This window comes from Tasmannia lanceolata, unplaced genomic scaffold (genome assembly GCF_043159265.1).
Source record: "Tasmannia lanceolata isolate RefF3 unplaced genomic scaffold, GAP_Taslan_0.1 ptg000015l, whole genome shotgun sequence".
Classification (NCBI taxonomy): domain Eukaryota; kingdom Viridiplantae; phylum Streptophyta; class Magnoliopsida; order Canellales; family Winteraceae; genus Tasmannia; species Tasmannia lanceolata.
In genome coordinates this window covers 35,982,657-36,005,881 of record NW_027518692.1, presented here as the reverse complement: position 1 = coordinate 36,005,881, position 23,225 = coordinate 35,982,657, and the positions used below count along the sequence as shown (strand labels likewise).

The 23,225-nt window shown below is 38.8% G+C and overlaps 2 protein-coding genes across 2 annotated transcripts; one reads left to right on the top strand and one right to left on the bottom strand.

The window, feature by feature from the left end:
* Positions 1-1,987: 1,987 nt before the first annotated feature.
* On the top strand, positions 1,988-7,590 carry LOC143846932 (GTP-binding nuclear protein Ran1B-like). The gene is made up of 8 exons (XM_077355546.1): positions 1,988-2,074; positions 2,229-2,298; positions 2,917-2,973; positions 3,064-3,181; positions 5,272-5,361; positions 5,462-5,641; positions 5,726-5,803; positions 7,313-7,590. The coding sequence occupies exons 1-8, from the start codon at positions 2,072-2,074 to the stop codon at positions 7,380-7,382; spliced, it is 666 nt and encodes a 221-aa protein (XP_077211661.1). The 5' UTR covers positions 1,988-2,071; the 3' UTR covers positions 7,383-7,590.
* Positions 7,591-11,295: 3,705 nt separating this feature from the next.
* On the bottom strand, positions 11,296-21,854 carry LOC143846931 (GTP-binding nuclear protein Ran1B). Its single transcript, XM_077355545.1, has 8 exons — positions 21,681-21,854; positions 21,465-21,534; positions 20,951-21,007; positions 20,743-20,860; positions 13,363-13,452; positions 13,083-13,262; positions 12,921-12,998; positions 11,296-11,649 (listed from the first exon to the last, which is right to left on the bottom strand). The coding sequence occupies exons 1-8, from the start codon at positions 21,681-21,683 to the stop codon at positions 11,580-11,582; spliced, it is 666 nt and encodes a 221-aa protein (XP_077211660.1). The 5' UTR covers positions 21,684-21,854; the 3' UTR covers positions 11,296-11,579.
* Between the last annotated feature and the right edge of the window lie 1,371 nt (positions 21,855-23,225).

Here is a 23,225-nt window from a genome sequence, read left to right as displayed (position 1 = left end):
CAGTACGCAACCTCCCACCACAAATATACTTCCTGTAAAAAAGAATCTGAATTCAAAAGATGCAACCTCCAAAAAAAGGGAGAAATTATATGATGAACTACCGTATAAACACGTAAAGATAGTACCATACAAGCACTGCCCTTGATATTCGATCCAACGGCGGCTCCTCAAAAAGTGAGCTGTTGTTGAGTCAAATATCAAGGATGGGATGATGTGTACGTATAAATACGGCCCTTCATCATATAATTTCTCTCTAGATGAAGTGCTGTATAAACACGTAGAGGTAGTACCATACAAGTACTACCCTTCATATTTGATCCAACAGCAGCTTACTCAAAAGAGTAAGCTGCTGTTGGATCAAATATCAAGGATGGGATGATGTGTGCGTAAAAAAAAAAAAAAGGAGCATATCGTCAGGAGATTCGGCCGATTCGCAGGTTCATTTTTATTTGTCAAATTACACAAAGAGTCTTACCAAATTTTGGCATTTTCAGACACCGTGCAATTTTTTTCCTTAGAGAATGATTTTTTCGGAGCATTGTTAGTGCCTTTGTTCAGTTGAAAATTATTTCAAATAAAGGTTTTCAAGCTACAAAACCCTATTACTATCCCCTTATACATAGTGGTGGGCCATATGACTAGGCCCACCGCTATTACTCTTACTGCTTACTCCTATTGCCTATGCCTCGTATCCCCTCCATTATTCACCCTCGTATCACCTATTCACCTCCTTGAAGAGAGCCCTTGCAAAACCCCAGCCATTGGATCCATGTCTTTTAATCTAGTTTATCATTTTATTTTATTTTTACTCTTACATTTTCAGTGCCACCATATAAATACAGTTGAGTTACTTGGATCCAAGGGAGCACAGTTGGTTTTTTCTTAGGGCGCTCTTCAGTTTAGCATTCCTCTTATACAATTGATTTGAAGAACGAGTTATGTAGAAAGAACATAAAACACAGCGACAGTTGGTCTAGCACCATCAGGCTGGGTTGAACGTTCTTATTGGGCCATGAAAGGAAAAACTGTTAGAGAACGATACCACAGTCACTTTTAAGACCAATTGTAAAAGTCAATTTCTGACTCCTCGGTGTATGCATGTAAAATTAGGACCGTTGATCATGAGCTAAGCCACCTGGTCTTTGTTAAAAACGCATATCCAATGGGTAAGATAGGACTGCAAAAATCAATGGTTAAGCTTTCTTTGGTTAGCACAAATGGCCCTAATAAGCGTCATCTAGGAAGAGTATAAAAGAGAAACATTCCCCTAGGCTATGTTCACTTGTTTTCTAACTGCAGGAAAAGAAAAGAAAGGAAAAGAATCTGACGTGGAAAACTAGAAAAGAAAGGAAAAGAAAGTATGCAGGCAAAAGTAATTTTATCAGGAAAGTGATTTTCCTATCCTTTTGGTGAGAAAATTTAGAGGGAAAGTGCAAGAAAGTTGGTTTTCCACGTCATTATTTATATTTTCCACCTATGTAACTCCGCTTTCCCGAGAAAACAAGTGAACGGTGGAAAATGTCAAATCATGTCCAAGTCCTAAGGTTTGCTTCTTCCGACATAAAATGAGTGTAAAACAAATTTTACACCCATGTTTTTAAAATTGTAAGGTAAAAATGGGCGTAAAATTGGTTTTACGCCCATCTTACCTAAAAAGAAATCAAGCATCATGAAGCAATTACCACTTTGTTAATAGTAGTGAAAATTTAGTGCGCTCTCTCATTTCAGTTTTCAAATCAACTTTCAATTTCTTCTCACTCCCACAGAATCACTCTAGTTCTATCAGTCCGAGGGAGCGTCCTTTGTTAAAAAGGGAAGGGCAATCTAGTATTTTCATCTACTATTTCGGGAGCGGGGACTTCATTTTCATCGGACGGTCTGTATTGTGAAAGGCCATCCCGTCAATCCAATGGAACGGCTAAGATAGTTGCGTCAGCTTCAAGCACTGGGAAAACCTTGGTGTCTCTAACACCTCTCTCTATAAATACTAAAAACCCTCGCGTTTTCTCTCTCACTCTTCAATCAAAGTTCAAACAGTGAAGATAGCAGAAATCCACAGGCGACAAAAATAATGGTAGTTTTTCTAGATCTTACTTGCGTTGATCCTTCTTTGTTTTAATCTGCTTGTCCTGATCTTTGATTTCTTGCTTTCTGGTTAGGGTTAGGTTGTTTTATTTTCTATTATTGGCTCTGATCTCATCTAGGGTTTCTTTCTTTTTATTTTGTAGGCCTTGCCCAATCAGCAACAGGTTGATTATCCCAGCTTCAAGCTTGTGATTGTCGGTGACGGTGGAACAGGTTAATTTATTTCTGGATCTCTTCATCTTCTACTTTACATTTTTTATTTTATGTTGATATCGTGGATTAAGGGATTCGTTTTTCGAAGATTAGATCTATTCGGGTTCCTTCTATTTTTTTATTTATTTTTCCTCCTTTTTCTTTTGATTTCTGGGTTTTTTTTTTTTTTTTTTTTTTTTCTCGCAACATTTTGCTTTAACGTCTTTTTGGTATGTGGCTACTTCATTATCTGAGTAATTTGTTTCTTTCAGTTGATTTGGAGGGTATTTGATTTGGTTTTCACTGATAATTGTCTGCTAGTTTGTTTTTTTTTTTTTTTTTTAAATCATGATGTTGTGAAGTTTGGATATTTCCTTTGATTCTGTAGATGCGGGGTTTGGCTATTGCTGATAATCTTTTGTTGCATTTTAGGGTTTTGGATTTTTTCTTGCTTGTTATGCAAAAAAGGGCGAATTTTTTTGTTTAGTATCATATACTGTTACAGTGAAAGGAGTTGGCAAGAAGTTGTCTTAACTTTTTTAAACTGTCTTTCACCACTGGTTTTTTCTCAGGGTTGCTTGATATTGTTTATGGTCATTTTAGAGTTTTGGATAGCTGATTGTTTTGTTCGTGTTTCAGGGAAGACAACTTTTGTAAAGAGGCATCTCACAGGAGAATTTGAAAAGAAGTATGAACGTAAGTATCTCATTGGGTATTTTTATCTTTCTCTTTTTCAATTTTCAAGTTTTATTAATATTTGTTTGTTTTGTTTTCTTATCCCTTCAGCTACAATTGGTGTGGAAGTGCATCCTCTGGACTTCTTCACAAATTGTGGGAAGATCAGATTCTATTGCTGGGATACTGCCGGCCAAGAGAAATTTGGTGGTCTCAGAGATGGATACTAGTAAGTGATGACTGCAGGGTCATCTTTTGATGAGATTGTATCATTCAAAAAAAAAAATTGATGAAATTGTTTCTTTTTTTACATGCATTTGTGTATTGTGCAGTTTTGGGACCTCTATTCTACATGTTTATTTATTTTCACATTCTTTCTCTTGTTTGTTGTTTTACTATTTGCTGATAATTTGATAGGTTTTGCTATGGATTTATTATGGGCTGATTCGGGGCATATTACGAAGGAAGATACTCCTTGTTTCAAGATTTCATTTTTTTGTTTTTTTATTAATTTATAAAAATCTCTTGGTGGTGTTGTATATGATTTGATCCCTTGGCTTGTTAGTTACACGTCAACTTGATTTCAGAGGAATTTTATTTTATCCCTATGCATTTTAAGGGATTGTTGTTGGTCCTTTTTCCTTGAGACAAAGGAATGTGTAGAATGTTTATCTCCTGTTTTCTCAATTTTATCATAATCTTTTGTTTTTATCTTGTATATTTCGTTATTTGTCTGGCTAGGCTATTTTATTGTTTTCCCCTTTTATATTTTGTTTGGTCAATATAAAAGCCCTTACTGAAGTATGAGTGTGATACGGCAGAGTGGAAAACAGCAATAGATGTGATAGGTAGTGCCCTCTGCCATTCAAAAAAAATGTGATAGGTGTCTTCTACTCTAGGAGTGAATTACATCATGGTAGAGGTGAATGTCCATCTATTTGGATGCGCCCTGTAAGATAATAAGAGGCCTCAACACCCTGAGGAATTAAAGAAGATTGCCTGTCATATTTTCTTCTTCTACGCGTCCTTCGTTCCCAGCCTTCTTCCTCCTCCAGTAGTCTGTCAAACTCACCATTTTCTTCACTCAAAGCACCTTAACATTCTCCTCTTTGACAAGTTCCTGCCTATTCAAAATCTTTTTCTAGTCGATCTCAGTCTTGATGAACAAAAATGGCAAATGACTAAATGCGCACATGGCACATGTGCTTGGTGATTGGGACCATTGATATGATGGGATAGCATAGGCCGACCCAATTGGTCCATGTCCAATGTTTAAGAGTGATCTCAGTAGCGAGTGAGGCATGCAAAAATCAACAGCTTAAAGACTTCTTAAAGCTCTTTTTCCATCATGCCCGACCAAAGGTTTAGAATCATTTTTTTTTTGCGGGGTTGGGGGTGGGTCCCAGGGCAATAAGCCCGAATTGTGATGGCCTAAAATAGTATGTTTACAAGTGTCAAAAGGAGTGTTGATACGTGTCGTGTAGACACGTGCGTCTGCTAAAAATTCAAAGTGTCGGCTAAATGATGGGAGAAAACTTGCACGGGAGTACCTCAATTCACCTTGGTATGAAGTCATGCATTGTTTTGTTGAGCTGTATTACATCTATATTAATGATTCCCAGCTAAATAATCCGCTAGTTCATTTGCCTCATCCAGAATATGAATAACACCTTTAAACCAAGAGATGGTCCCAATTTTCACATAGAATGTGGGACAATCTCTGACGACCCAGGTTTAATCAAGATGCCTTAGCGATGACATTGTTGGAATCCCTCTGGCTACAAATTGCTTCATAGGTTCTTGTGGAAGTTTCTCAGGGTTTCAAAAATAGTTCGCTCCACCACATTTGAATCTCTATCCCCTGGGCAACCTGAGAAGACCTACTACTCCCCTACCAAATGTTTATGAATCAATCCCACCTGTACATATACTGTCAAAATTTAGCTTAAGCACTCCAAACCTGCTGTTCTTTTCAAGTTGGAATTTTATTTCAGCTAGTATCTTTTGCGACCTCCATTTTTTATGCCAATCTTGTTCATTCGTACCTATAAAATTTCTTCTGTGAGAACTAGGATTATTGTCAATTGAACGGCTAGCTACTTCACTTTAGTATAGGGTATATATTGTTCTGCTAGCACATTACTCCTTCAGGTTGATTGTCTTGTGGGAATTCAATGCTGTAGTAAGGATATATTTTGGAAGCTTTAAATATTGGTTGATGAGTCCTGTTTGTTCTGCAAGCACATTGCACATTTTAGCATTCTATGTTTCTCTTAATTTAAGATTATGTTACGACCAAATTGGGTTCTGTTTGTGCAGTATTCATGGACAATGTGCTATAATCATGTTTGATGTCACTGCACGGTTGACATACAAGAACGTTCCTACATGGCACCGGGATCTATGCCGGTACGTCTAATAATCTTGGGGAACCCTAATTTTGTTTTGTTCTCAACAAGCTTTGACATGCTTTTGATAGCTTACAAACAGGTTTCTGTTTGGTATCCAGGGTTTGTGAGAATATCCCTATCGTTCTATGCGGCAACAAGGTTGATGTGAAGAACCGGCAAGTGAAGGCAAAGCAGGTTACATTCCATAGGAAGAAGAATCTCCAGTATTATGAGATCTCTGCAAAAAGCAATTACAACTTTGAGAAGCCTTTCCTCTATCTTGCTAGAAAGCTTGCAGGGTAATGAAAAATCTACTCCTTTTACCTTTTAGCTCGATACGACACATTGGAATGATATCATAATATGCTGAGCTGCCTTTGTAGGGATCCTAATCTTCACTTTGTTGAGTCGCCTGCTCTGGCTCCTCCGGAAGTGCATATTGACATGATTGCACAGCAACAGTAAGTTTTCCCTCCCTCGCCCTCACACCCGTGTCCACATACAACCCACCATGTTTGGTTTAATCAAACAGGACATGGGTTGGTTTTCTCAAGAGTGTCTTCTAAAGAGTAGTAAGTGCTACACTGCTGCACCGAGTCATGCCATTCACTTTTTGTTAACGGCTGAGATTAACAAGGGAACATGCCTGATGTCAGCCACCAAAAAGTGACTGTCTTTTTGTGTGTTACCAACATCGGTGTGATGCAGATTAGACCAGGCCATCTCTTGATATGCAAGTGCAGTTAATCATGATTACATTTTGTTCAACTTTATTACCTCTTTCTGCTTAGTACCATTTTCTAGATTCTTTACTATTTAGTTGATGTAATTAATCAAATGCATGTGCTGCTTGTTGTTTCTGACATTATTGTACACTGATGCTGTGTTGGTGAATCTGCTTCTCCTACTTTGAGAACCTCCCCCATTATTGCTCTCTCATTCAAAACCTGCACCTACTCTGCCTTCGATTTACTAAATTTCCATTGTAAAAATTTCATTCTTTCTTGCTTCTCTCTCTTAATTGGAAGGGAGACCACGGTGGAAATTGATCATATTGCTTGAAAAGGAACAAACATCTGGACGAAATGGGGGAAATTGCGAATTATTTCTGCCTTCTCCGAAAAAAATTTATGCCTTCTCCAATGCCTGTTCCTGCCACTGATCAAGTCTTAATTTGGATTTTGAGCCGTAAGACTACTTTATAGTGCCCCTGTCCCTAGGTTGTTGTTCCCATTTCAGAATCATCGGTTGGGCCTGAGTATCTTATATTTTTCTCTGTTTTTTTTTCGTGTGTTATTTTTTCTCTCATCATCCTACTCTCTGCTGCTGCCTCGAGGGTAATTAGCTTTCAACATGTAATATTTAAGCCTTTTCTGGTGTTTTTTTTTCTTGTCACCATCCTATCATCTTACTACCTGTTGCTGCCTCGAGTGTAATTAGCTTTCAACGGGTAATGTTTAAGCCTTACTAACATAATAATGTTATCGTCTAATTTTATTTTTATTTTTTTCCTCCCAAATGACAAGCTCTTGTGCTCCTCTATGTTTTATTGTTTTTAAAATATAGTTGTTTCTTGTTGACAGTTCCCTAGGCCAGTGCAAATCTGTTATACCATGTTAATGGCAAGAGTCAGTTGACAGATCATGTTTTATTTCTTTGATGAAAATGGAATTTGGACTTTCCATTAGAACGTTTGACTGAGTTGTCTCGAGTTTTGTGTTGACCTGCAAGTTGTACAACTTTGAGTGTGGCCAAACTGTTTGTTTTTGGTCATCGAGAACCAATATGCAAAGTTAGTATGCTTAGAATACTAAGGCTGTGGGATGTTTTCAATATATAACATCTAATACAATCTAACTAAAAAAATATCATTTCAATTAATCAAATCAAACGACTGAGGTCTGCACGTCCTCTGTCTTGTTTTATCACAAATTTTCCACTAACACTTGCTTCTGTTTGGCTCTTTCCAGACACGAGGCTGAGCTCGCTGCTGCTGCTGCCCAGCCCCTTCCAGATGACGATGATGATGCATTTGAATAGAGAGAGCATTGGATTGCCGGAAGTCAAAGTTTTTCTTCTCAAATTTGTTCCTTTACCATATTTTATGCAGTATCCTATGAACTTCTTAGCATCATATCAGATTTGGTATGGTAGAGCTTGAACCGAGTGTATGCTTGTAAACATTTTGTGGAATTTTCTATTGAAGGATTTCTGATGGCTCTATGAAACCCAATCGATGTTTTTATCAGGGAGACGTTTTCTGAACAGGAAGCATGAATCCATTATCCTTGTTTCAGATGATTGTTATTGAGGCCCTCCAAGTGTTTTGAAAGCTGAAAAAAGTTCTTATCTTTGTTTCAGATGACTACTTTTAAGGGGTGTGTTGTTTAAAGAAATTGTCTACAAATGAAATTTGCCACCCAATGTTCAACAGCTTGGGATGCTTTCTATGGACTGACTGAGACTAGTCCAAGAAAAACTCCTTTCCCCATGGGCCAAGATGGGAATTCCAAAAGGTGGTGCCGATCATAACGATCGAATTTACTGCATAACGAATATTCCAAATCCACACAACCCCAACCCAATTGCTAGTGATGGTCATATTGAAATTGAAAGCCTTAACATGGCTTTTTATGCCTTGATGTGAAGAACCTCATTAGAATTCTCATATTGGAATATAAAAATACTTTAAGATGCACAAATGGAATCAGTCCAATAGGGTATACGCATGGGCACATGGATTACTTTATATGGCAGTATTTGACTATCACCATGACCCGGTTTCCACGTGAAAGTAGGAGTCGTGTGAGAGACCTTAAAAAATAGGCCTTAGTTTTAGAGGTGTAAAGTGCCTTTGCACATGTGATATAGTAAGAAAAGGTAATTCAAAAGAATCCAATATTTTGGTAAACATGCGCTCCACATGTTTGTCGTTTTGAAGAGCATTTTGAGAACCGTAATATTCTCTGACAGCCCTTTAAATACTACACAACAAGTTATTGAGCGCATGTTTATCTAAATATTGATCATTTCCCTTTCTTAAATAGCCTCTAATAAATGTAAATTTCGATGTACATATTTGTATGCAGGATGCGCCCCACCTTCACATACTGTCAATCAGGGATTAGGCAAGTAGGTCAATTGGACACTCAAAGCTATGTCAAGTTGTCAACAATGGAATTAGGGTTCCAATAGACCCACACACATAAATCTTGAGACCAAAAGACCCATGATTTTTGAACCCAACCTAGGGTATTTTCAAGTCGGATCAATACGGGTAGGTTTAAGGGGAAGCACTATTACTTATGAAGGAGAACTGTTATATGTACATAATAGCGGAAACATCACATTGTTCATTTTTTTTCTTGTTATTGTGTATGTTGTAGTGTTTAAAAGTAAAGATGCGGTGCGGAATGCGGCCTAAGAAATTCCAAGTCGACTCGCCATGATGCGGTTGAATACTCAGTTGACGCATCTGAGTACTCGGTTGACGCGGTCATAATTCGGGAGAGTCCAGGGAGTTTTTATTGAGTGTAGGGCAAAACACAGAATAGGCGGAACACGGCCAAGGTAAAAGGGAGTTGACTCGGGGGAATTTAAAACTATGGCAATGTTGTATAAAAGGAGGTCTATCTGGTAAAAGGGAGTTGACCCGGGGGGAATTTAAAACTATGGCAATGTTGTATAAAAGGAGGTCTATCTTGCTTTCCTATTACACTCTGTTTATCTCCTTCTCTCTAGTTATGTTTGCAAATTGTGTAGTGTGATAGCTTGCTAGACTTAATCCCAATGCAGAATTTGAGAACAAGTTTTTGGATTCCTTCTAGTTGATCAAAATTTCTGCAATTTGAATTCCTCTAATAGATTTCAAAGGTTCTAGTTGCATCAGTTCCGTACGAGAACAAGGCTGATTTAGTTTTGTTTTCAAAGAGGATCGATATAATTGAGCTGATTCTTCAAAAAATCTAGCAAGAAACTAGAAAAAACACAACCCGAGAAGCTATCTCCTCTAAATTGTCTGCCGTTTCTTTCTATTTTCCTTCGTTTTCTTTTACCTCGGAACACCTTTTAAATGCTTCTTAGTGGCCTAAACATTCTAACAAAGCATCGTCCCAAACTAAGCATTATGTGTAAATAATGTTTTAAATAAAGTTTTGGTATGCATATAGATTGCTATGGAAATGAAAACATCTCTATTTTGGTTATAGGTCTAGGTGGAAATCCTATAAAATCATACAAGAACATTGAAATGCACCTAAATGATGAAATTTCGAGATGAAACTTCACGAAATGCAAGAATTAGCACAAATACATACAAAAAACCATCCATAATGATTTAATAAGATCAAACACCTAATGACATGCATTGACGTGCATCTCGAATTGTAAGGTTCATTTTAAAATGGAAAAAAAATGCATATAAGCACATATGCAAGTGCTTCAAATGCTAGGCAATTTTGAGGAAAGCCATTTGAAAAACGAGTAATGGCAATTGGCCTTTTTTTGCAATTGGGGTAAGCCTTAGGGTCTATTGACATAATTCAAAAGTACGATGATTTTAAATTTGAAAATGACAAAAAAACCCTTTATTCAAAGAAAGAATACCCCCACACATGCTTGATTTTTGGAGTTTTTATATGGTGTAAGCTTGCATAGTCCAGTATTTTTTAAAAAGTACCGTATAATACACCATAGAATGATCCAAACCATCCATTTGATGTCCCATGATGTAAATAGGTTGTGCCTCCAAAAATCATTTCCATAAGATGATCCTAGCCTTCGGATCTATGGAGGAACTGCATGTTATGGAAACCTCTATAGATCAGAAGGCTATGATCATTCTATGGAAATGATTTTTTGGTCACAACCTATCTATGTTGTGGCCCATCAGAATGGTTTGGATCATGTGGGTTGTACAATACTTTTTGAAAATATTGAATAGAAGGGTAGGATCAACATATGGAAATGATTTTTTGGGCACAACCTATTTACATTGTGGCCCATCAAATGGACTGTTTGGATCATCCTACGGTGTGGGCAGGACATTACCTTTGAAAATACTGAATAGGGACTGAGATCATCCTATGGAAATGATTTTTCGGGCATAATCTATTTACGTTGTGGCCCATCAAATGGACAGTTTGGATCATCCTATGGTGTGGGCAATACATTACTTTAAGAAAATATTGAATAGAAGGCTAGGATCATCCCATGGAAATGATTTTTTTGGCACAACCTATTTACGTTGTGGCCCATCAAATGAACGCTTTGGATCATCCTATGGTATGGGCCGTACATTTCTTTTTTTTTTTTGAGAACATTGAATAGAAGACTAGGATCATCCTACATTTTTGGGCACAACCTATTTACGTTGTTGCCCATCAGATGGATGGCTTGGATCATCCTGTGGTGTGGCCCATGCATTACTTTCTGAAAATATAAAACCACACGGGCGTACACCATATAAAAATGGGTACTGCTAGCATCCATTGCAAAAGACATTTCGTGGCTGGTCTGTCGCATGTTAATGGAGACAAAAGCTGTTGTCTTTTAGAAGGATTTTCTTTAAGGGACAAGTAATCATTACATGGGAGACATCCAAGGGAGTCCAATGCTATTTTGACAACCAAACATGGAATGGAATGCCAAATCCAATCCAAATTCCAGCAGCTGCGAGCTTTTGTGCAACCAAACGAAGCAGTTAGGGAAATGATTTCAGCACAACTATGTTTTGATACATTACGCTCATGTATCTTGTCTTTTAGCATTTAGCTGTCACGTAAGTGCTTTCTGGGGACCGTAAAAGCCCTTTGACAGCTCTTTAAATATACAAGACAAGAAACATGAGCTTTATGTATCAAAACATGTTTGTGGTGAAATCATTTCCCTTTCTTCACACACACACACCCCTTAAAAGTAGTCATCTGAAACAAGGATAAGAAACTAAGCCAGCTGTCAAAACCCTTGGGGGGCCTCAATAACAATCATCTGAAACAAGGACAAGGGATTCTTGCTTCCTGCTGTTCAGAAAATGTCTCCCTGATAAAAATATCAATTGGGTTTAATAGAGCCATCTGAAATTCTTCAATAAAAATTCCACGAATGTTTACAAGCATACACTCCGTTCAAGCTACCATACCAAATCTGATATGATGCTAAGAAGTTCATAGTATACTGCATAAAATATGTAAGGTAACAAATTTGAGAAGAAAAACTTTGACCAATCCAATGCTCTCTCTATTCAAATGCATCATCATCGTCATCTGGAAGGGGCTGGGAAGCAGCAGCAGCAAGCTCAGCCTCGTGCCTACAAAGAGCCAAGGAAAACAAGTGTTAATGGAAATATCGTGATCGACGCGCACTAACTTTTCAGATTCGTTCTCAATGACCATAAATTAACAGTTTGGTCACACGGGCAGAGTTGTACAACTCGCCGGTCAACACAAAACTCAAGACAACTCAGTCAAGCGTTCTAATAGAAAATCCAAATTCCATTTTCATAAAAGAACTAAAACAAAAAAACAAATTCCACCACCGGAATAACAGATTTCGCACCAGCCTAGGGAAGTCTGCCAACAAGAATCAGCTATATTTGAAAACATTATAACATGAAAGAGCACAACAACTTGGCATTTGGGGGGAAAAAGAAAAGAAAAACATCAGACCATAAAATTATTATTCTTAAATATTACATGTTGAAAGATAATTACACTCGAGGCAGCAGAAGGGAGTAGAATGAGAGCAGAAAAAACTCCAAAAACAAACAAAAACAAACATGAAAAATATAAGATGCTCTTGCCCAACTGAGGATTCTGAAAGGGGAACGACACACTAAGCACAAGTATACTACAAAGTAGTCTTACAAGTTCAAAATCCAAATTAAGACGATCAGTGGCATGAAAAGGCATTGGATAATGCAGTAAATAATTCACAATTTCCCCTATTTCGTCCAGATGCTTGTTCCCTTTCAAGCAATATGATCAATTTCCAACGCTGTGGTATCCCTTCCAATTAAGAGAAGAACCAAGGAAGAAGAGATTTTGACAATGAAAGTTTAGTAAATCAAAGGCAGAGTAGGTGCAGGTTTGAACGAGGGAGCAAGGAACGAGGTGGAGTTCTCAAAGCACAGGAAGCAGGTTCATCAACACAGCATCATTGTTTATTAAAGTGAGAGAAACAACAAAAAGCATATGCATTCAATAAATTCCATCAACTAAATAAAATACAGTTCTAGTAAAGAATCTAGAAAATGGTACTTAGCAGAATGAAGAAATAAAGTTGATCAACATGTAATCATGGTTAACTGCAGTCCAATATCAGAGATGGCCTGGTCTAAGCTCCGCCACACTGGTGTTTGTCACACAAAAAGGCAGTCACTTTTTGGTGATTGACATCCTTGTTGATCTCATCCGTTAACAAAAAGTGAATGGCTGACTTGGTGCAGCAGAGTAGCACTTACCACTCTTTAGAAGGCACTCTTAAGAAAACCGACCCATGTCCTGTTTGATTAAACCAAACAAGGTGGTGGGGTGTGCATGTGGGCATGGGTGTGAGAGCATGGGAGGGAGGAAAACTTACTGTTGCTGTGCAATCATGTCAATGTGCACTTCCGGAGGAGCTAGAGCAGGTGACTCAACAAAGTGAAGATTAGGATCCCTACAAAGGCAGCTCATCATATTATGATATCATTCCAATTTGTTGTATGAAGCTAGAAGGAAAAAGGAGTAGAATTTTCATTACCCTGCAAGCTTTCTAGCAAGATAGAGGAAAGGCTTCTCGAAGTTGTAATTGCTTTTTGCAGAGATCTCATAATACTGGAGATTCTTCTTCCTATGGAATGTAACCTGCTTTGCCTTCACTTGCCTGTTCTTCACATCAACCTTGTTGCCGCATAGAACGATGGGGATATTCTCACAAACCCTGGATGCCAAACAGAAACCTGTTTGTAAGCTATCAAAAAGCATGTCAAGCTTATAGAGAACAAAACAAAATCACAGTTCACCAAGATTATTAGACATACCGGCATAAATCCCGGTGCCATGTAGGAACGTTCTTGTATGTCAACCGTGCAGTGACATCAAACATTATTATAGCACATTGTCCATGAATACTGCACAAACAGGACTTAATTTGGTGGTAACATAATCTTAAATTAAGAGAAACATAGAATGCTAAAAGGTGCAATGTGCGTACAGAACAAACAGGACTCATCAAACAATATGTAAGCTTCCAAAATATATCCTTACTACAGCATTGAATTCCCACAAGACAATCAACCTGAAGGAGTGATGTACTAACAGAACAATATACCCTTTACTAAAGCCAAGCAGCTAGCGTTCAATTGACAATAATCCTAGTTCTCACAGAAGAAACTTTATAGGTATGAATGAGCAAGATTTGCATAGAAAATGGAGGCCGCAGAAGATACTAGCTGAAATAAAATTACAACTAGAAAAGAACAGCAGGTTTGGACTGCTTAAGCTAAATTTTGACATTACATGTATGCGTGGGATTAATTCATAAACGTTTGGCAGGGGAGGAGGAGTAGATCTTCTTAGGTGCCCTAGGGATTAGAGATTCAAATGAGGTGAAGTGAGATATTTTTCTACGCCTGAGAAACTTCCACAAGAACCTATGAAGCAATTTGGTAGCCGGAGGGATTCCAACAATGTCATCGCTAGGGCATCTTGATTAAACCTGGGTCCTTAGAGATTGTCCCACATTCTATGTGAAATTTGGGACCCATCTCTTGGTTTAAAGGTGTTCTTCATATACTGGATGAGGCAAATGAACTAGCGGATTCTTTAGCTGGGAATCATTCAGATATATGTAATATAGCTCAACAAAACAATGCATGAAGGTGAATTGAGGTACTCCGCCCAAGTTTTCTCCTATCATTTAGCTAACACTTTGAATTTTTAGCAGACGCACATGTCTACACTTATCAACACTCCTTTTGACACTTGGAAACATACTATGAGGCCATCACAATTGGACACAACCCCCCCCCCCCCCGGCACCCCAAATCAAATGCTTCTAGACCTTTGATCGAGCGTGATGGAAAAGAGCTTTAAGAAGTCTTTAAGCTGTTTTTTTTTTTTGCACGCCTCACTCGCTAATGAGATCACTCTTAAACATTGGACATGGACCAATTGGGTCAGCCTATGCTATCCCATCAGATCAACGGTCCCAATCGCCAAGCACATGTGCCATGGCGCATTTAGTCATGTGCCATTTTTGTTCATCAAGACGAGGTCGACTACAAAAAGATTTTTAATAGGCAGGAACTTGTCAAAGAAGAGAATGTCAAGGTGCTTTGAGTGAAGAAAATGGTGAGTTTGACAGACTACTGGAGGAGGAAGAAGGCTGGGAACGAAGGACACGTAGAAGAAGAAAATATAGCACAACTCCATAAGGCCTCCAAAATGTAATATAGCAAAGCAGCCAGGGGATTGGAGCTGTGAGAAATGTCAATACCACAACTTCAGGAGATGATGGCGGCGATGCAGATGGTGCAGATACAAGAAGAAGAGTGGTAACCTCAGGGATTCAAATCAAAGTAACTGATAAGGCGGCCCTCTGAAACATTGGTCATCGAGGGGAGTGCCTTCAGTTGAGATTTCAGGTGAAAGACAGGTGGTAACGGTATTCAGGACAGAGATATCAGAGAGGATTGGCTTCCCTCTAATTCCCCATGGTTCTGAATTTTATAAAATACCAAAACTAACACTTGGAATGAAACATGACCGCCTCGAATCGTAAAATTATTAAGAAAACAGATGATCCTTCACATATGAATATCTGGCATCCATATGATGCCAACACAAAACACCAACTGTTAATTCTAGTAAAACATGTCATATAATAAAAAAATATGATACACCAATCCAGCTTGGGATCTAAGAAGTACATTTATCATATACGAAATTATAACTGTTTTTTTTTTCACTATAGAGAGGGAGAGAGGGAGGGAATCACAGCTCCAATCTCCGGCATCCCCTTCTACGTCCGGCCTTCCGGCATCCACCTCCATTTCCCACCTAGATCCGGCCACTCTCCCACGGCCATCTCCTCCTCAAGTTATTGTCCAATCCAAACCATAGCCATACATCTCTTGGTCATCACCTCCATTTACAAAGAATCCCACAGCCCGCCATTGATTCTGGCCACCTCCGACCATCTCGCCTCGAATCCGTCCGCCCTCTTCGAGTCACCATCTCAGCCAGTCATCTACATCTCCCTCACTATCAATCTCCCTCTAAACTCAATCTCTGTGATCTGTAAAAGAGGGTTCGTAAAAGGAGGAGAGATTTTCATTGTAGGATCTAGAGGATTTGCAAAAGGGGGATTAGGGTTTCTTGTTCAAAAGGGTTTGAAGGAGAGAGAAGAAGGAGAGAGAAGAAGAAGGAGAGGGTTGTGAAAATATGACCTCCACCAACGAAATCCAGGGACCTTCCTTCGCCATTCACCCCCCACCTCGCCATTCACCCCCCACCATCTCCTCCACCACAATCAGCCACCATCTTCACCACCGAGACCCAATTACTTATTCCCCGATCCCCACGGCCACATCTCCACCTCCTTTAATCATCTAAACCTATATCCATCGGGGCATAACCCAATTCCGGCAAGCCCTTGGAACTCTCGACCATTTTCTCTCATTGAATCCGGTGGCCTCGCATTGGATCCGACGAGTATCCAATTCAGTCCGGATCTGCTGGCCACATCTTCCTTCACCGTAGGTTCCAGGCGCCATCAATAGTCGCAGCTCCAAATTCGGGCACAATTGCCGTGAGCCACAAATTCCGGCATAATCACACCGAGCTCCGACGACCCATAAAAGTCCGGCAATCACTACCTCAATTTTTCCGGTCACTCATTTCCATCAATCTCCCTCATGTCCTAAGGATCTTGGAAAACAGAGAAGAAGGAGAGCTCATTGTCTGCCATTGTTTGCTAAAGAGTCAGGTATATCTTTCATTCCCTTCCATTTATAGTTAGCACAAATATTATAGAAGTCATGCTAGCCTAGGGTGTCTGATTTACTCTTGAATACTTGCTTCACACCATGTATTGTTCATGAAAGGAAGGCAATTGATGTCGACTCTAGCATGTTCCACAATTGCACTAAATCCCCTTGTCTTCCATTGAACAAGGTGAATCGGTACAATTAGTAGAACATGACAGTGTCAATACCAATTATCTAAAACTGAGTTCCCCTTTTCTATTGCTCTTTTTCTTTGAAAGATGATATCAGCCCAACCATGTTTAGATAGATGTGTTAATGTCACAACATGGGATCGTTATTATCAAAACAAGGTAATACCCTTAGAAGGACCTTTAACAAGCTGATATGGACATTGGCATGTTGTAGTAATTGCACAAGCTCGGTTTGTCTCTTCCAATTTTGTCTATTAGTCTCTCTTTTATAATCCTTGATTTTCATGTTTCAAACCCTAGTATCCTCTATTTTTTCACGTTGGAGCTCATAGCACTTTCTTTTTTTCTTTTTTATATTTTTTTAGCTACATTTTTTTAAAAAAAAATTTCTTTTTCTTTAGCTTTGGTTACAACTTTTTGTGAAAATTCTGCACTCACTCTCACTTTTTTATAAAGTTGGCAATTTTCACTTCATTTTTAGTTCTTGTTCCCGCACAGCATGTCTCATCTCTCCTTTTAAGATCTCTCTGTCATCATCTTTTCTTTTAGAGTCAGATTGCCTTTCCTTCCCTTCACATTTTTATCCTCTACATCCTGTCTTGTTAGTCGTTTGGTCAAGAATCTGATTCTTTTTTCTCTCCCCGAAATCCGCAGTACACTTGTTTAGAGGTTTTCCATGTTAGCGTTCGAAAGAAGTGCCTGAAGTTGGGTTTATTCTTTAAATTTAGTCTTCATCTCTTTTCGAGATTTTCGTGATTATATCCAAGAGAAGAGGACAGGGAGAGGGTCTTGTTGACAGTTCCGAGCTCATTTCGATTTGTTTTTTTAGGTGTGTATTCGAATGGCACAGTGGTGGGGTTTGGTCCTTGCCTTTAGTCTTGTTCCCATTTGGCGGTCCTTGGTGGGTTCATTTGAGCTATATAGACATAGAGTTAGGTGTTTAGTCTCATTCCTTCAGTGATTTTTTACTCCGGGTGTTCATTCGAACAACACATGTACATCCGAACAACGCAGAGCTGGAGCATAGTTTTCTTGGATCCGATTTTATTGGGATTTTGGTTTTGAGCTTGATTTCCTAGAAAGGGTAACGCGCGGCGATGATGAGGCTACTCGGAGCGCCACTCTTTCTTTCTCTTTCTTTCCCTTTCAGGACTTTCTTCAGGTAAAGGACGATGATGAAGCTACCCGGTTTTCAGGATGATCCATCAATTTTTTGAAATTTTCCGTCGGTTTCGGCGACGACGGACGGAAACCTCCTGAGCCAAAAACCCCTTTTCAAAACAAAAGGGTTAAAAAAAAAATCAAAAAGGGCAAGGATGGTGATCGCCAAGTCATTCGAAGCCTGTATTTCCTTCCATCTTCGATTTCGATCGCGATTTTCCGTATTTCATCGATTTTTGGAGGTTTTATAGGATTTTCGGGATGGGCAATGATGTAGCATGGCCTCCCTTCACAGGGACTGTCCTCACGAGCCCATGGGCAATGATGTAGTGTGGCCTCCCGTCACAGGGACTGTCCTCGCTAAGCTTGACGATAGGCTATGAGGACTGCAAGACTGATTTTTCCATCTCGAGGGATTAGAATTGCTGGGCCGGATTCCCTCGAAATCGCCCCCGAGCCTGTCGTATGTCCCCTTTTCTTTTTCCTTAGCATTTTTCTTCCTTATTTAATTTCTTTCTATTCGGATTTCCTTGTTTAGTTTATCTCCTCTGTGTTTTCTCGTATTTTCCGAATAGTTCTTTCGAAACCATTGTGCATTAAATGGTTCTGAGAGCACGTCTCGCTGGGACCGACGGCTTACCACTGCCCTCTTGGGTACTGATTCGTGTTCGCGACACCTATGACGGTTGTTGATGGTCCAGTTGAGCAGGTGCCTCTACCTAATGAGCACAAGGTTCTATTTTCTCAATCCTGTGACCCTTCCCCTTTTCCTCAATTCCTCGTACCTCGTTGATTTCCCGATTTCTTTCACTTTCTTGCATCTTATGGCTTTTTGTTTGTTGTTGTTTGTTAGTTTGCTTGTGTGTTTACATTTTTCAGCATGTGATTGGTTGCCTTTTAGCATTATCTCTTACTTAGTTGTAGTTGGAGACAAGTATTAGGGTCACGCAACGTTGGAGTTTCACTAGTCTCTCTCGCCTCCTTGCCTCCTTGATGAATTATTCGAGAATCATTGATGTATTATGATGTAGCGTATATAAATGAGGGGAAACGGCCGATTCTAGTGCTCCATCCAGGGTTGCATGATGTTAATATCAACCCTCCTTTATCTTGTTGATGAGGATTGCTTGTGTTATATAGTTTTTATCTTGTGTTGCGAATGTGATTGCACATCCCCGTGCCATCTTCAGCTAGAGGAGAGTGGGAATAGGGTTTCCTTCTTACTGACCCCAGAAGGAGGGAATAGGGAGAAATCCCTAGAATTCTACAGATCTGTCGTGGAAAGTGAGGGGCAAACCCCGTTTCCTTCCTTCTCACGCCGATCTAATGGCAGATCAGCCCGCTTTGGCCAATGCTTCTTAATTGGTCGCTTGTTTGCATGATTGAGTGTTTGATCTTTGATAGTTGAGCCAATCAAAGTGGATTGGCCAAAGTGGGACCACTTTGTAAATAGATTGATTGATTGTTCGGGGGTGATTGTTCCCATTTTACGCCTTTTCGCCTAAAATTTTCAAAAATTGGCATTAAAGACAGAGTTTATCGGGCGGGTGAATGGGGTACCTAACACCTTTCCCATTCGTAACCAGGCGCAAACCCATAACTTTGGGGACGTAGACCTGCCTTTTTAAGCACAAAGTTTCATATAGGGTCCTAGGCCCTTCATCCTAGGTGGAGATTATACATTTAGTCCCGACTGGATTCATGATCCATGTGGCGAAACATCGATTTGAGCGAGAGAGTGACGACACTGATAGCCACACGGAGCTCCCATATGTGGAGACTAAGGCCGTAACCGGGGTAGTGCTGTAGTAGAGCCTTTGCTGCTCTTTATGCTACTAGCGCTCGTCCTTTGAGCTTCATGCGGTCCTAGGGTCCCACACGCGGATTCGCTAAAATATTCAAATCAATTCTCACATTTTTATTTTTAACACAATACTATGGCTATAGCGAGTAATATACTGAAATTTTTAATCGAATGAGTAAATATAATGTTTTATTTCTATACGAACAACTAACTATTAGGATAGATAAAACTCAAAACATATGGTGGTCATAAAATTGTGGTAGTAGTATTCAAAAAGAAAAAATAGATAAGAGGTCCAGAAGTGTAGTAGAGAATCCTGAAGTATTGGAATCTGACTCGGGTACATCGCCCATTCAAAAGAATCCATGTAAAATAGGCAGCTAGGGAATATCAAGAATATGGGAAGGGAATCATGAGTGATTGATAGATGGAAAACCTTCACCTAGGGAGACTTTGAAACTCAATTTGACAGGCAATCTTTTTTAATTCCTCAAGGTGTTAAGGCCTCTTGTTATCTAAAAGGGCACATCCAAATAGATGGACATTCACGTGATGTAATTAAATAGATGGATAGGAATAGACTTTACTTGGGTTCTTGTCACCTCTACCATGATGAAATTCACTCCTAGAGTAGAAGACACCTATCCCATTTTTTTTTGAATGCCAGAGGGCACTACCTATCACATCTATTGCTGTTTTCCACTCTGCCGTATCACAGTCATACTTCAGTAAGGGCTTTTATATTGACCAGACAAAACATAAAAGGGGAAAACATTAAAATATACAAGATAAAAAGATTATGATAAATTGAAAAAACAGGAGATAAACATTCCACACATTCGTTTGACACAAGCCAAAAGAACCAACAACAATCCCTTAAAATACATAGGGATAAAATAAAATTCCTTCGAAATCAAGTTGGCATGTAACTAACAAGCCAAGGGATCAAATCGTATACACCACCACCAAGAGATTATTATAAATTAATAATAAAAAATTAATAAAAATGAAATCTTGAAACAAGGAGTATCTTCCTTCGTAATATGCCCCAAATCAGCACATAATAAATCCATAGCAAAACCTATCAAATGATCAGCAAATAGTAAAACAACAAACAAGAGAAAGAATGTGAAAATAAATAAACATGTAGAATAGAGGTCCCAAAACTGCACAATACACAAATGCATGTAAAAAAAGAAACAATTTCATCAATTTTTATTTTTTATTTTTAATGATACAATCTCATCAAAAGATGACCCTGCGGTCATCACTTACTAGTATCCATCTCTGAGACCACCAAATTTCTCTTGGCCGGCCGTATCCCAGCAATAGAATCTGATCTTCCCACAATTTGTGAAGAAGTCCAGAGGATGAACTTCCACACCAATTGTAGCTGAAGGGATAAGAAAACAAAACAAACAAATATTAATAAAACTTGAAAATTGAAAAACAGAAAGATAAAAACACCCAATGAGATACTTACGTTCATACTTCTTTTCAAATTCTCCTGTGAGATGCCTCTTTACGAAAGTTGTCTTCCCTGAAACATCAACAAAACAAAACAATCAGCTACCCAAAACTCTAAAATGAACATAAACAAAAATATCAAGCAACCCTAAGAAGAAAAAAAAAACAGCAGTGAAAGACAGTTTAAAAAAGTTAAACAAAAAAAAAATTCTCCCTTTTTTGCATCACAAGAAAGAAAAAATCCAAAACCCTAAAATCCTACAAACGATTATCAGCAAAAGCCAAACCCTACATCTACAGAATCAAAGGAAATATCCAAACTTCACAACATCATGGTTTAAAAAAAAAATTGGAAAAAATCTTAAAAAATAAACTAAAACAACTGAAAGACACAAATAATGAAGTAGCCACAGACCAAAAAAAAGTTAAAGAAAAATGATGCAAGAGGAAAAAAAAAAAAAACCGAGAAATCAAAAGAAAAAAGAGGTAGATATAAAGTAGAAGATGAAAAGATCCAGAAATAAATTAACCTGTTCCACCGTCACCGACAATCACAAGCTTGAAGCTGGGATAATCAACCTGTTGCTGATTGGGCAAGGCCTACAAAATAAAAAGAAACCCTAGATAAGATCAAGCAAATAGAAAATAAAACAACCTAACCCTAACCAGAAAGCAAGAAATGAAAGATGAAGACAAGCAGATTAAATGAAAGAAGGATCAACGCAAGTAAGATGTAGAAAAACTACCATGATTTTTGTCGCCTGCGGATTTCTGCTATGTTCGTGTTTGAAGAGGGAGTGAGAGAGAACGCGAGGATTTTAGTATTTATAGAGAGAGGGGTTTAGAGACACCAAGGTTTTCCCACTGCTTGAAGGTGACGCGACTATCTTAGCCGTTCGATTGGATTGACGGTGGTCTTTCACCAGCTCCCGAAATAGTATGTGAAAATACTGGATTGCCTTTCTGTGGGAGTAGATGAAAGTACAAAGGACGATGATACGCTCCCTCATGGCGAAGATTCTGTGGTTGGGAAATTTTGGACCCCCCAAATTTTCACTACTACACTAATAACAAGGTGGAAAATGGGCCAAAACCCAATTTTACAAGCATTTTTACCTTTAAAATGTAAAACATGGGTGTAAAATTTGTTTTACACACTCACTCTATGTCGGAAGAAGCCAAGCTTAAGAGGAATTTGTATTTATAAGGTGGCGCTGGAAATGTATAAGTAAAAAAAAATTGATAAATGAGATTCAAAGACATGGATCCGATGGCTGGGGTTTTGCAAGGGCTCTCTTGAATTTAAAATTGTTTATTGTATAATAATAATATGGATTTGCTAGGGTCCATCGCAAAAGGCATTTCATGGCTCGTCTGTCGCATGTCACACCAGTCACTTCGTGAATGGAGACAAAAGCTCCCTAGCATTTCACTAATAATAATAACAATAATAATAATAGGGATTTGCTAGGGACCATCGCATAAGGGATTTCACGGCTGGGCTGTTGCATGTGAGAGCAGCCACACAAGCTTATATTTTGTCTTACTCATTTATTTCATCTGAGGTGGGCCGGGGGCCAAAAAGGCCTAGGCAACAAATGGACTTGGGCATGTGCAACCGTGAGGCCTGTTTTACATATCTCAAACCAAAATGGGCTAAGAGAAGATAGGCCTACAGACAATAGAACTTAGGGTGACCACATTAATGTCGATCATCCATTGGTGCAGCTATATATGCACGTACAATGTATAGCTGTAGCTTCGCCTGTATATAGAAATTGGGCTCACCAGAGACTAGAGTGTGCCGAATAGCGGAGGTGAATAGGTGATACGAGACTGAATAAGGGGATAGTGCTGTATTCCCAAATTAGGAAAGATTTATTTCAGAAAACTTTATAGGGTTTTTTAGCTGGAAAACTTTTATTTTAAATAATTTTCAACTGAACAGAGGCATTACTATGCTCCCAAAAAATCATTTTCTAAGGAAAAAATTGCATGGTGTCCAAAGATGCCAAAATGACAATCATAAATGCCATCAATTGATATGGACTAATGCGGGTGCCCTTTTATCAAGTTTCTATAAGGGCGCCTCTCAGTCTAGCATCCCTCTTGTCGACGTTACTCGATCTTTTCTTATTTGACCGTAACTTTTCCCGCTTTACCCCTACTTTTCCGACACATTCAACCTGAACTTTTCCTGACATGACCCCAACTAATCCTTATTCTTCTTCCTTTTTTCATTTTTTCCCACTTGAGGTCTTGTAAAAGCGAATAAACTTCACTTTTTTTTT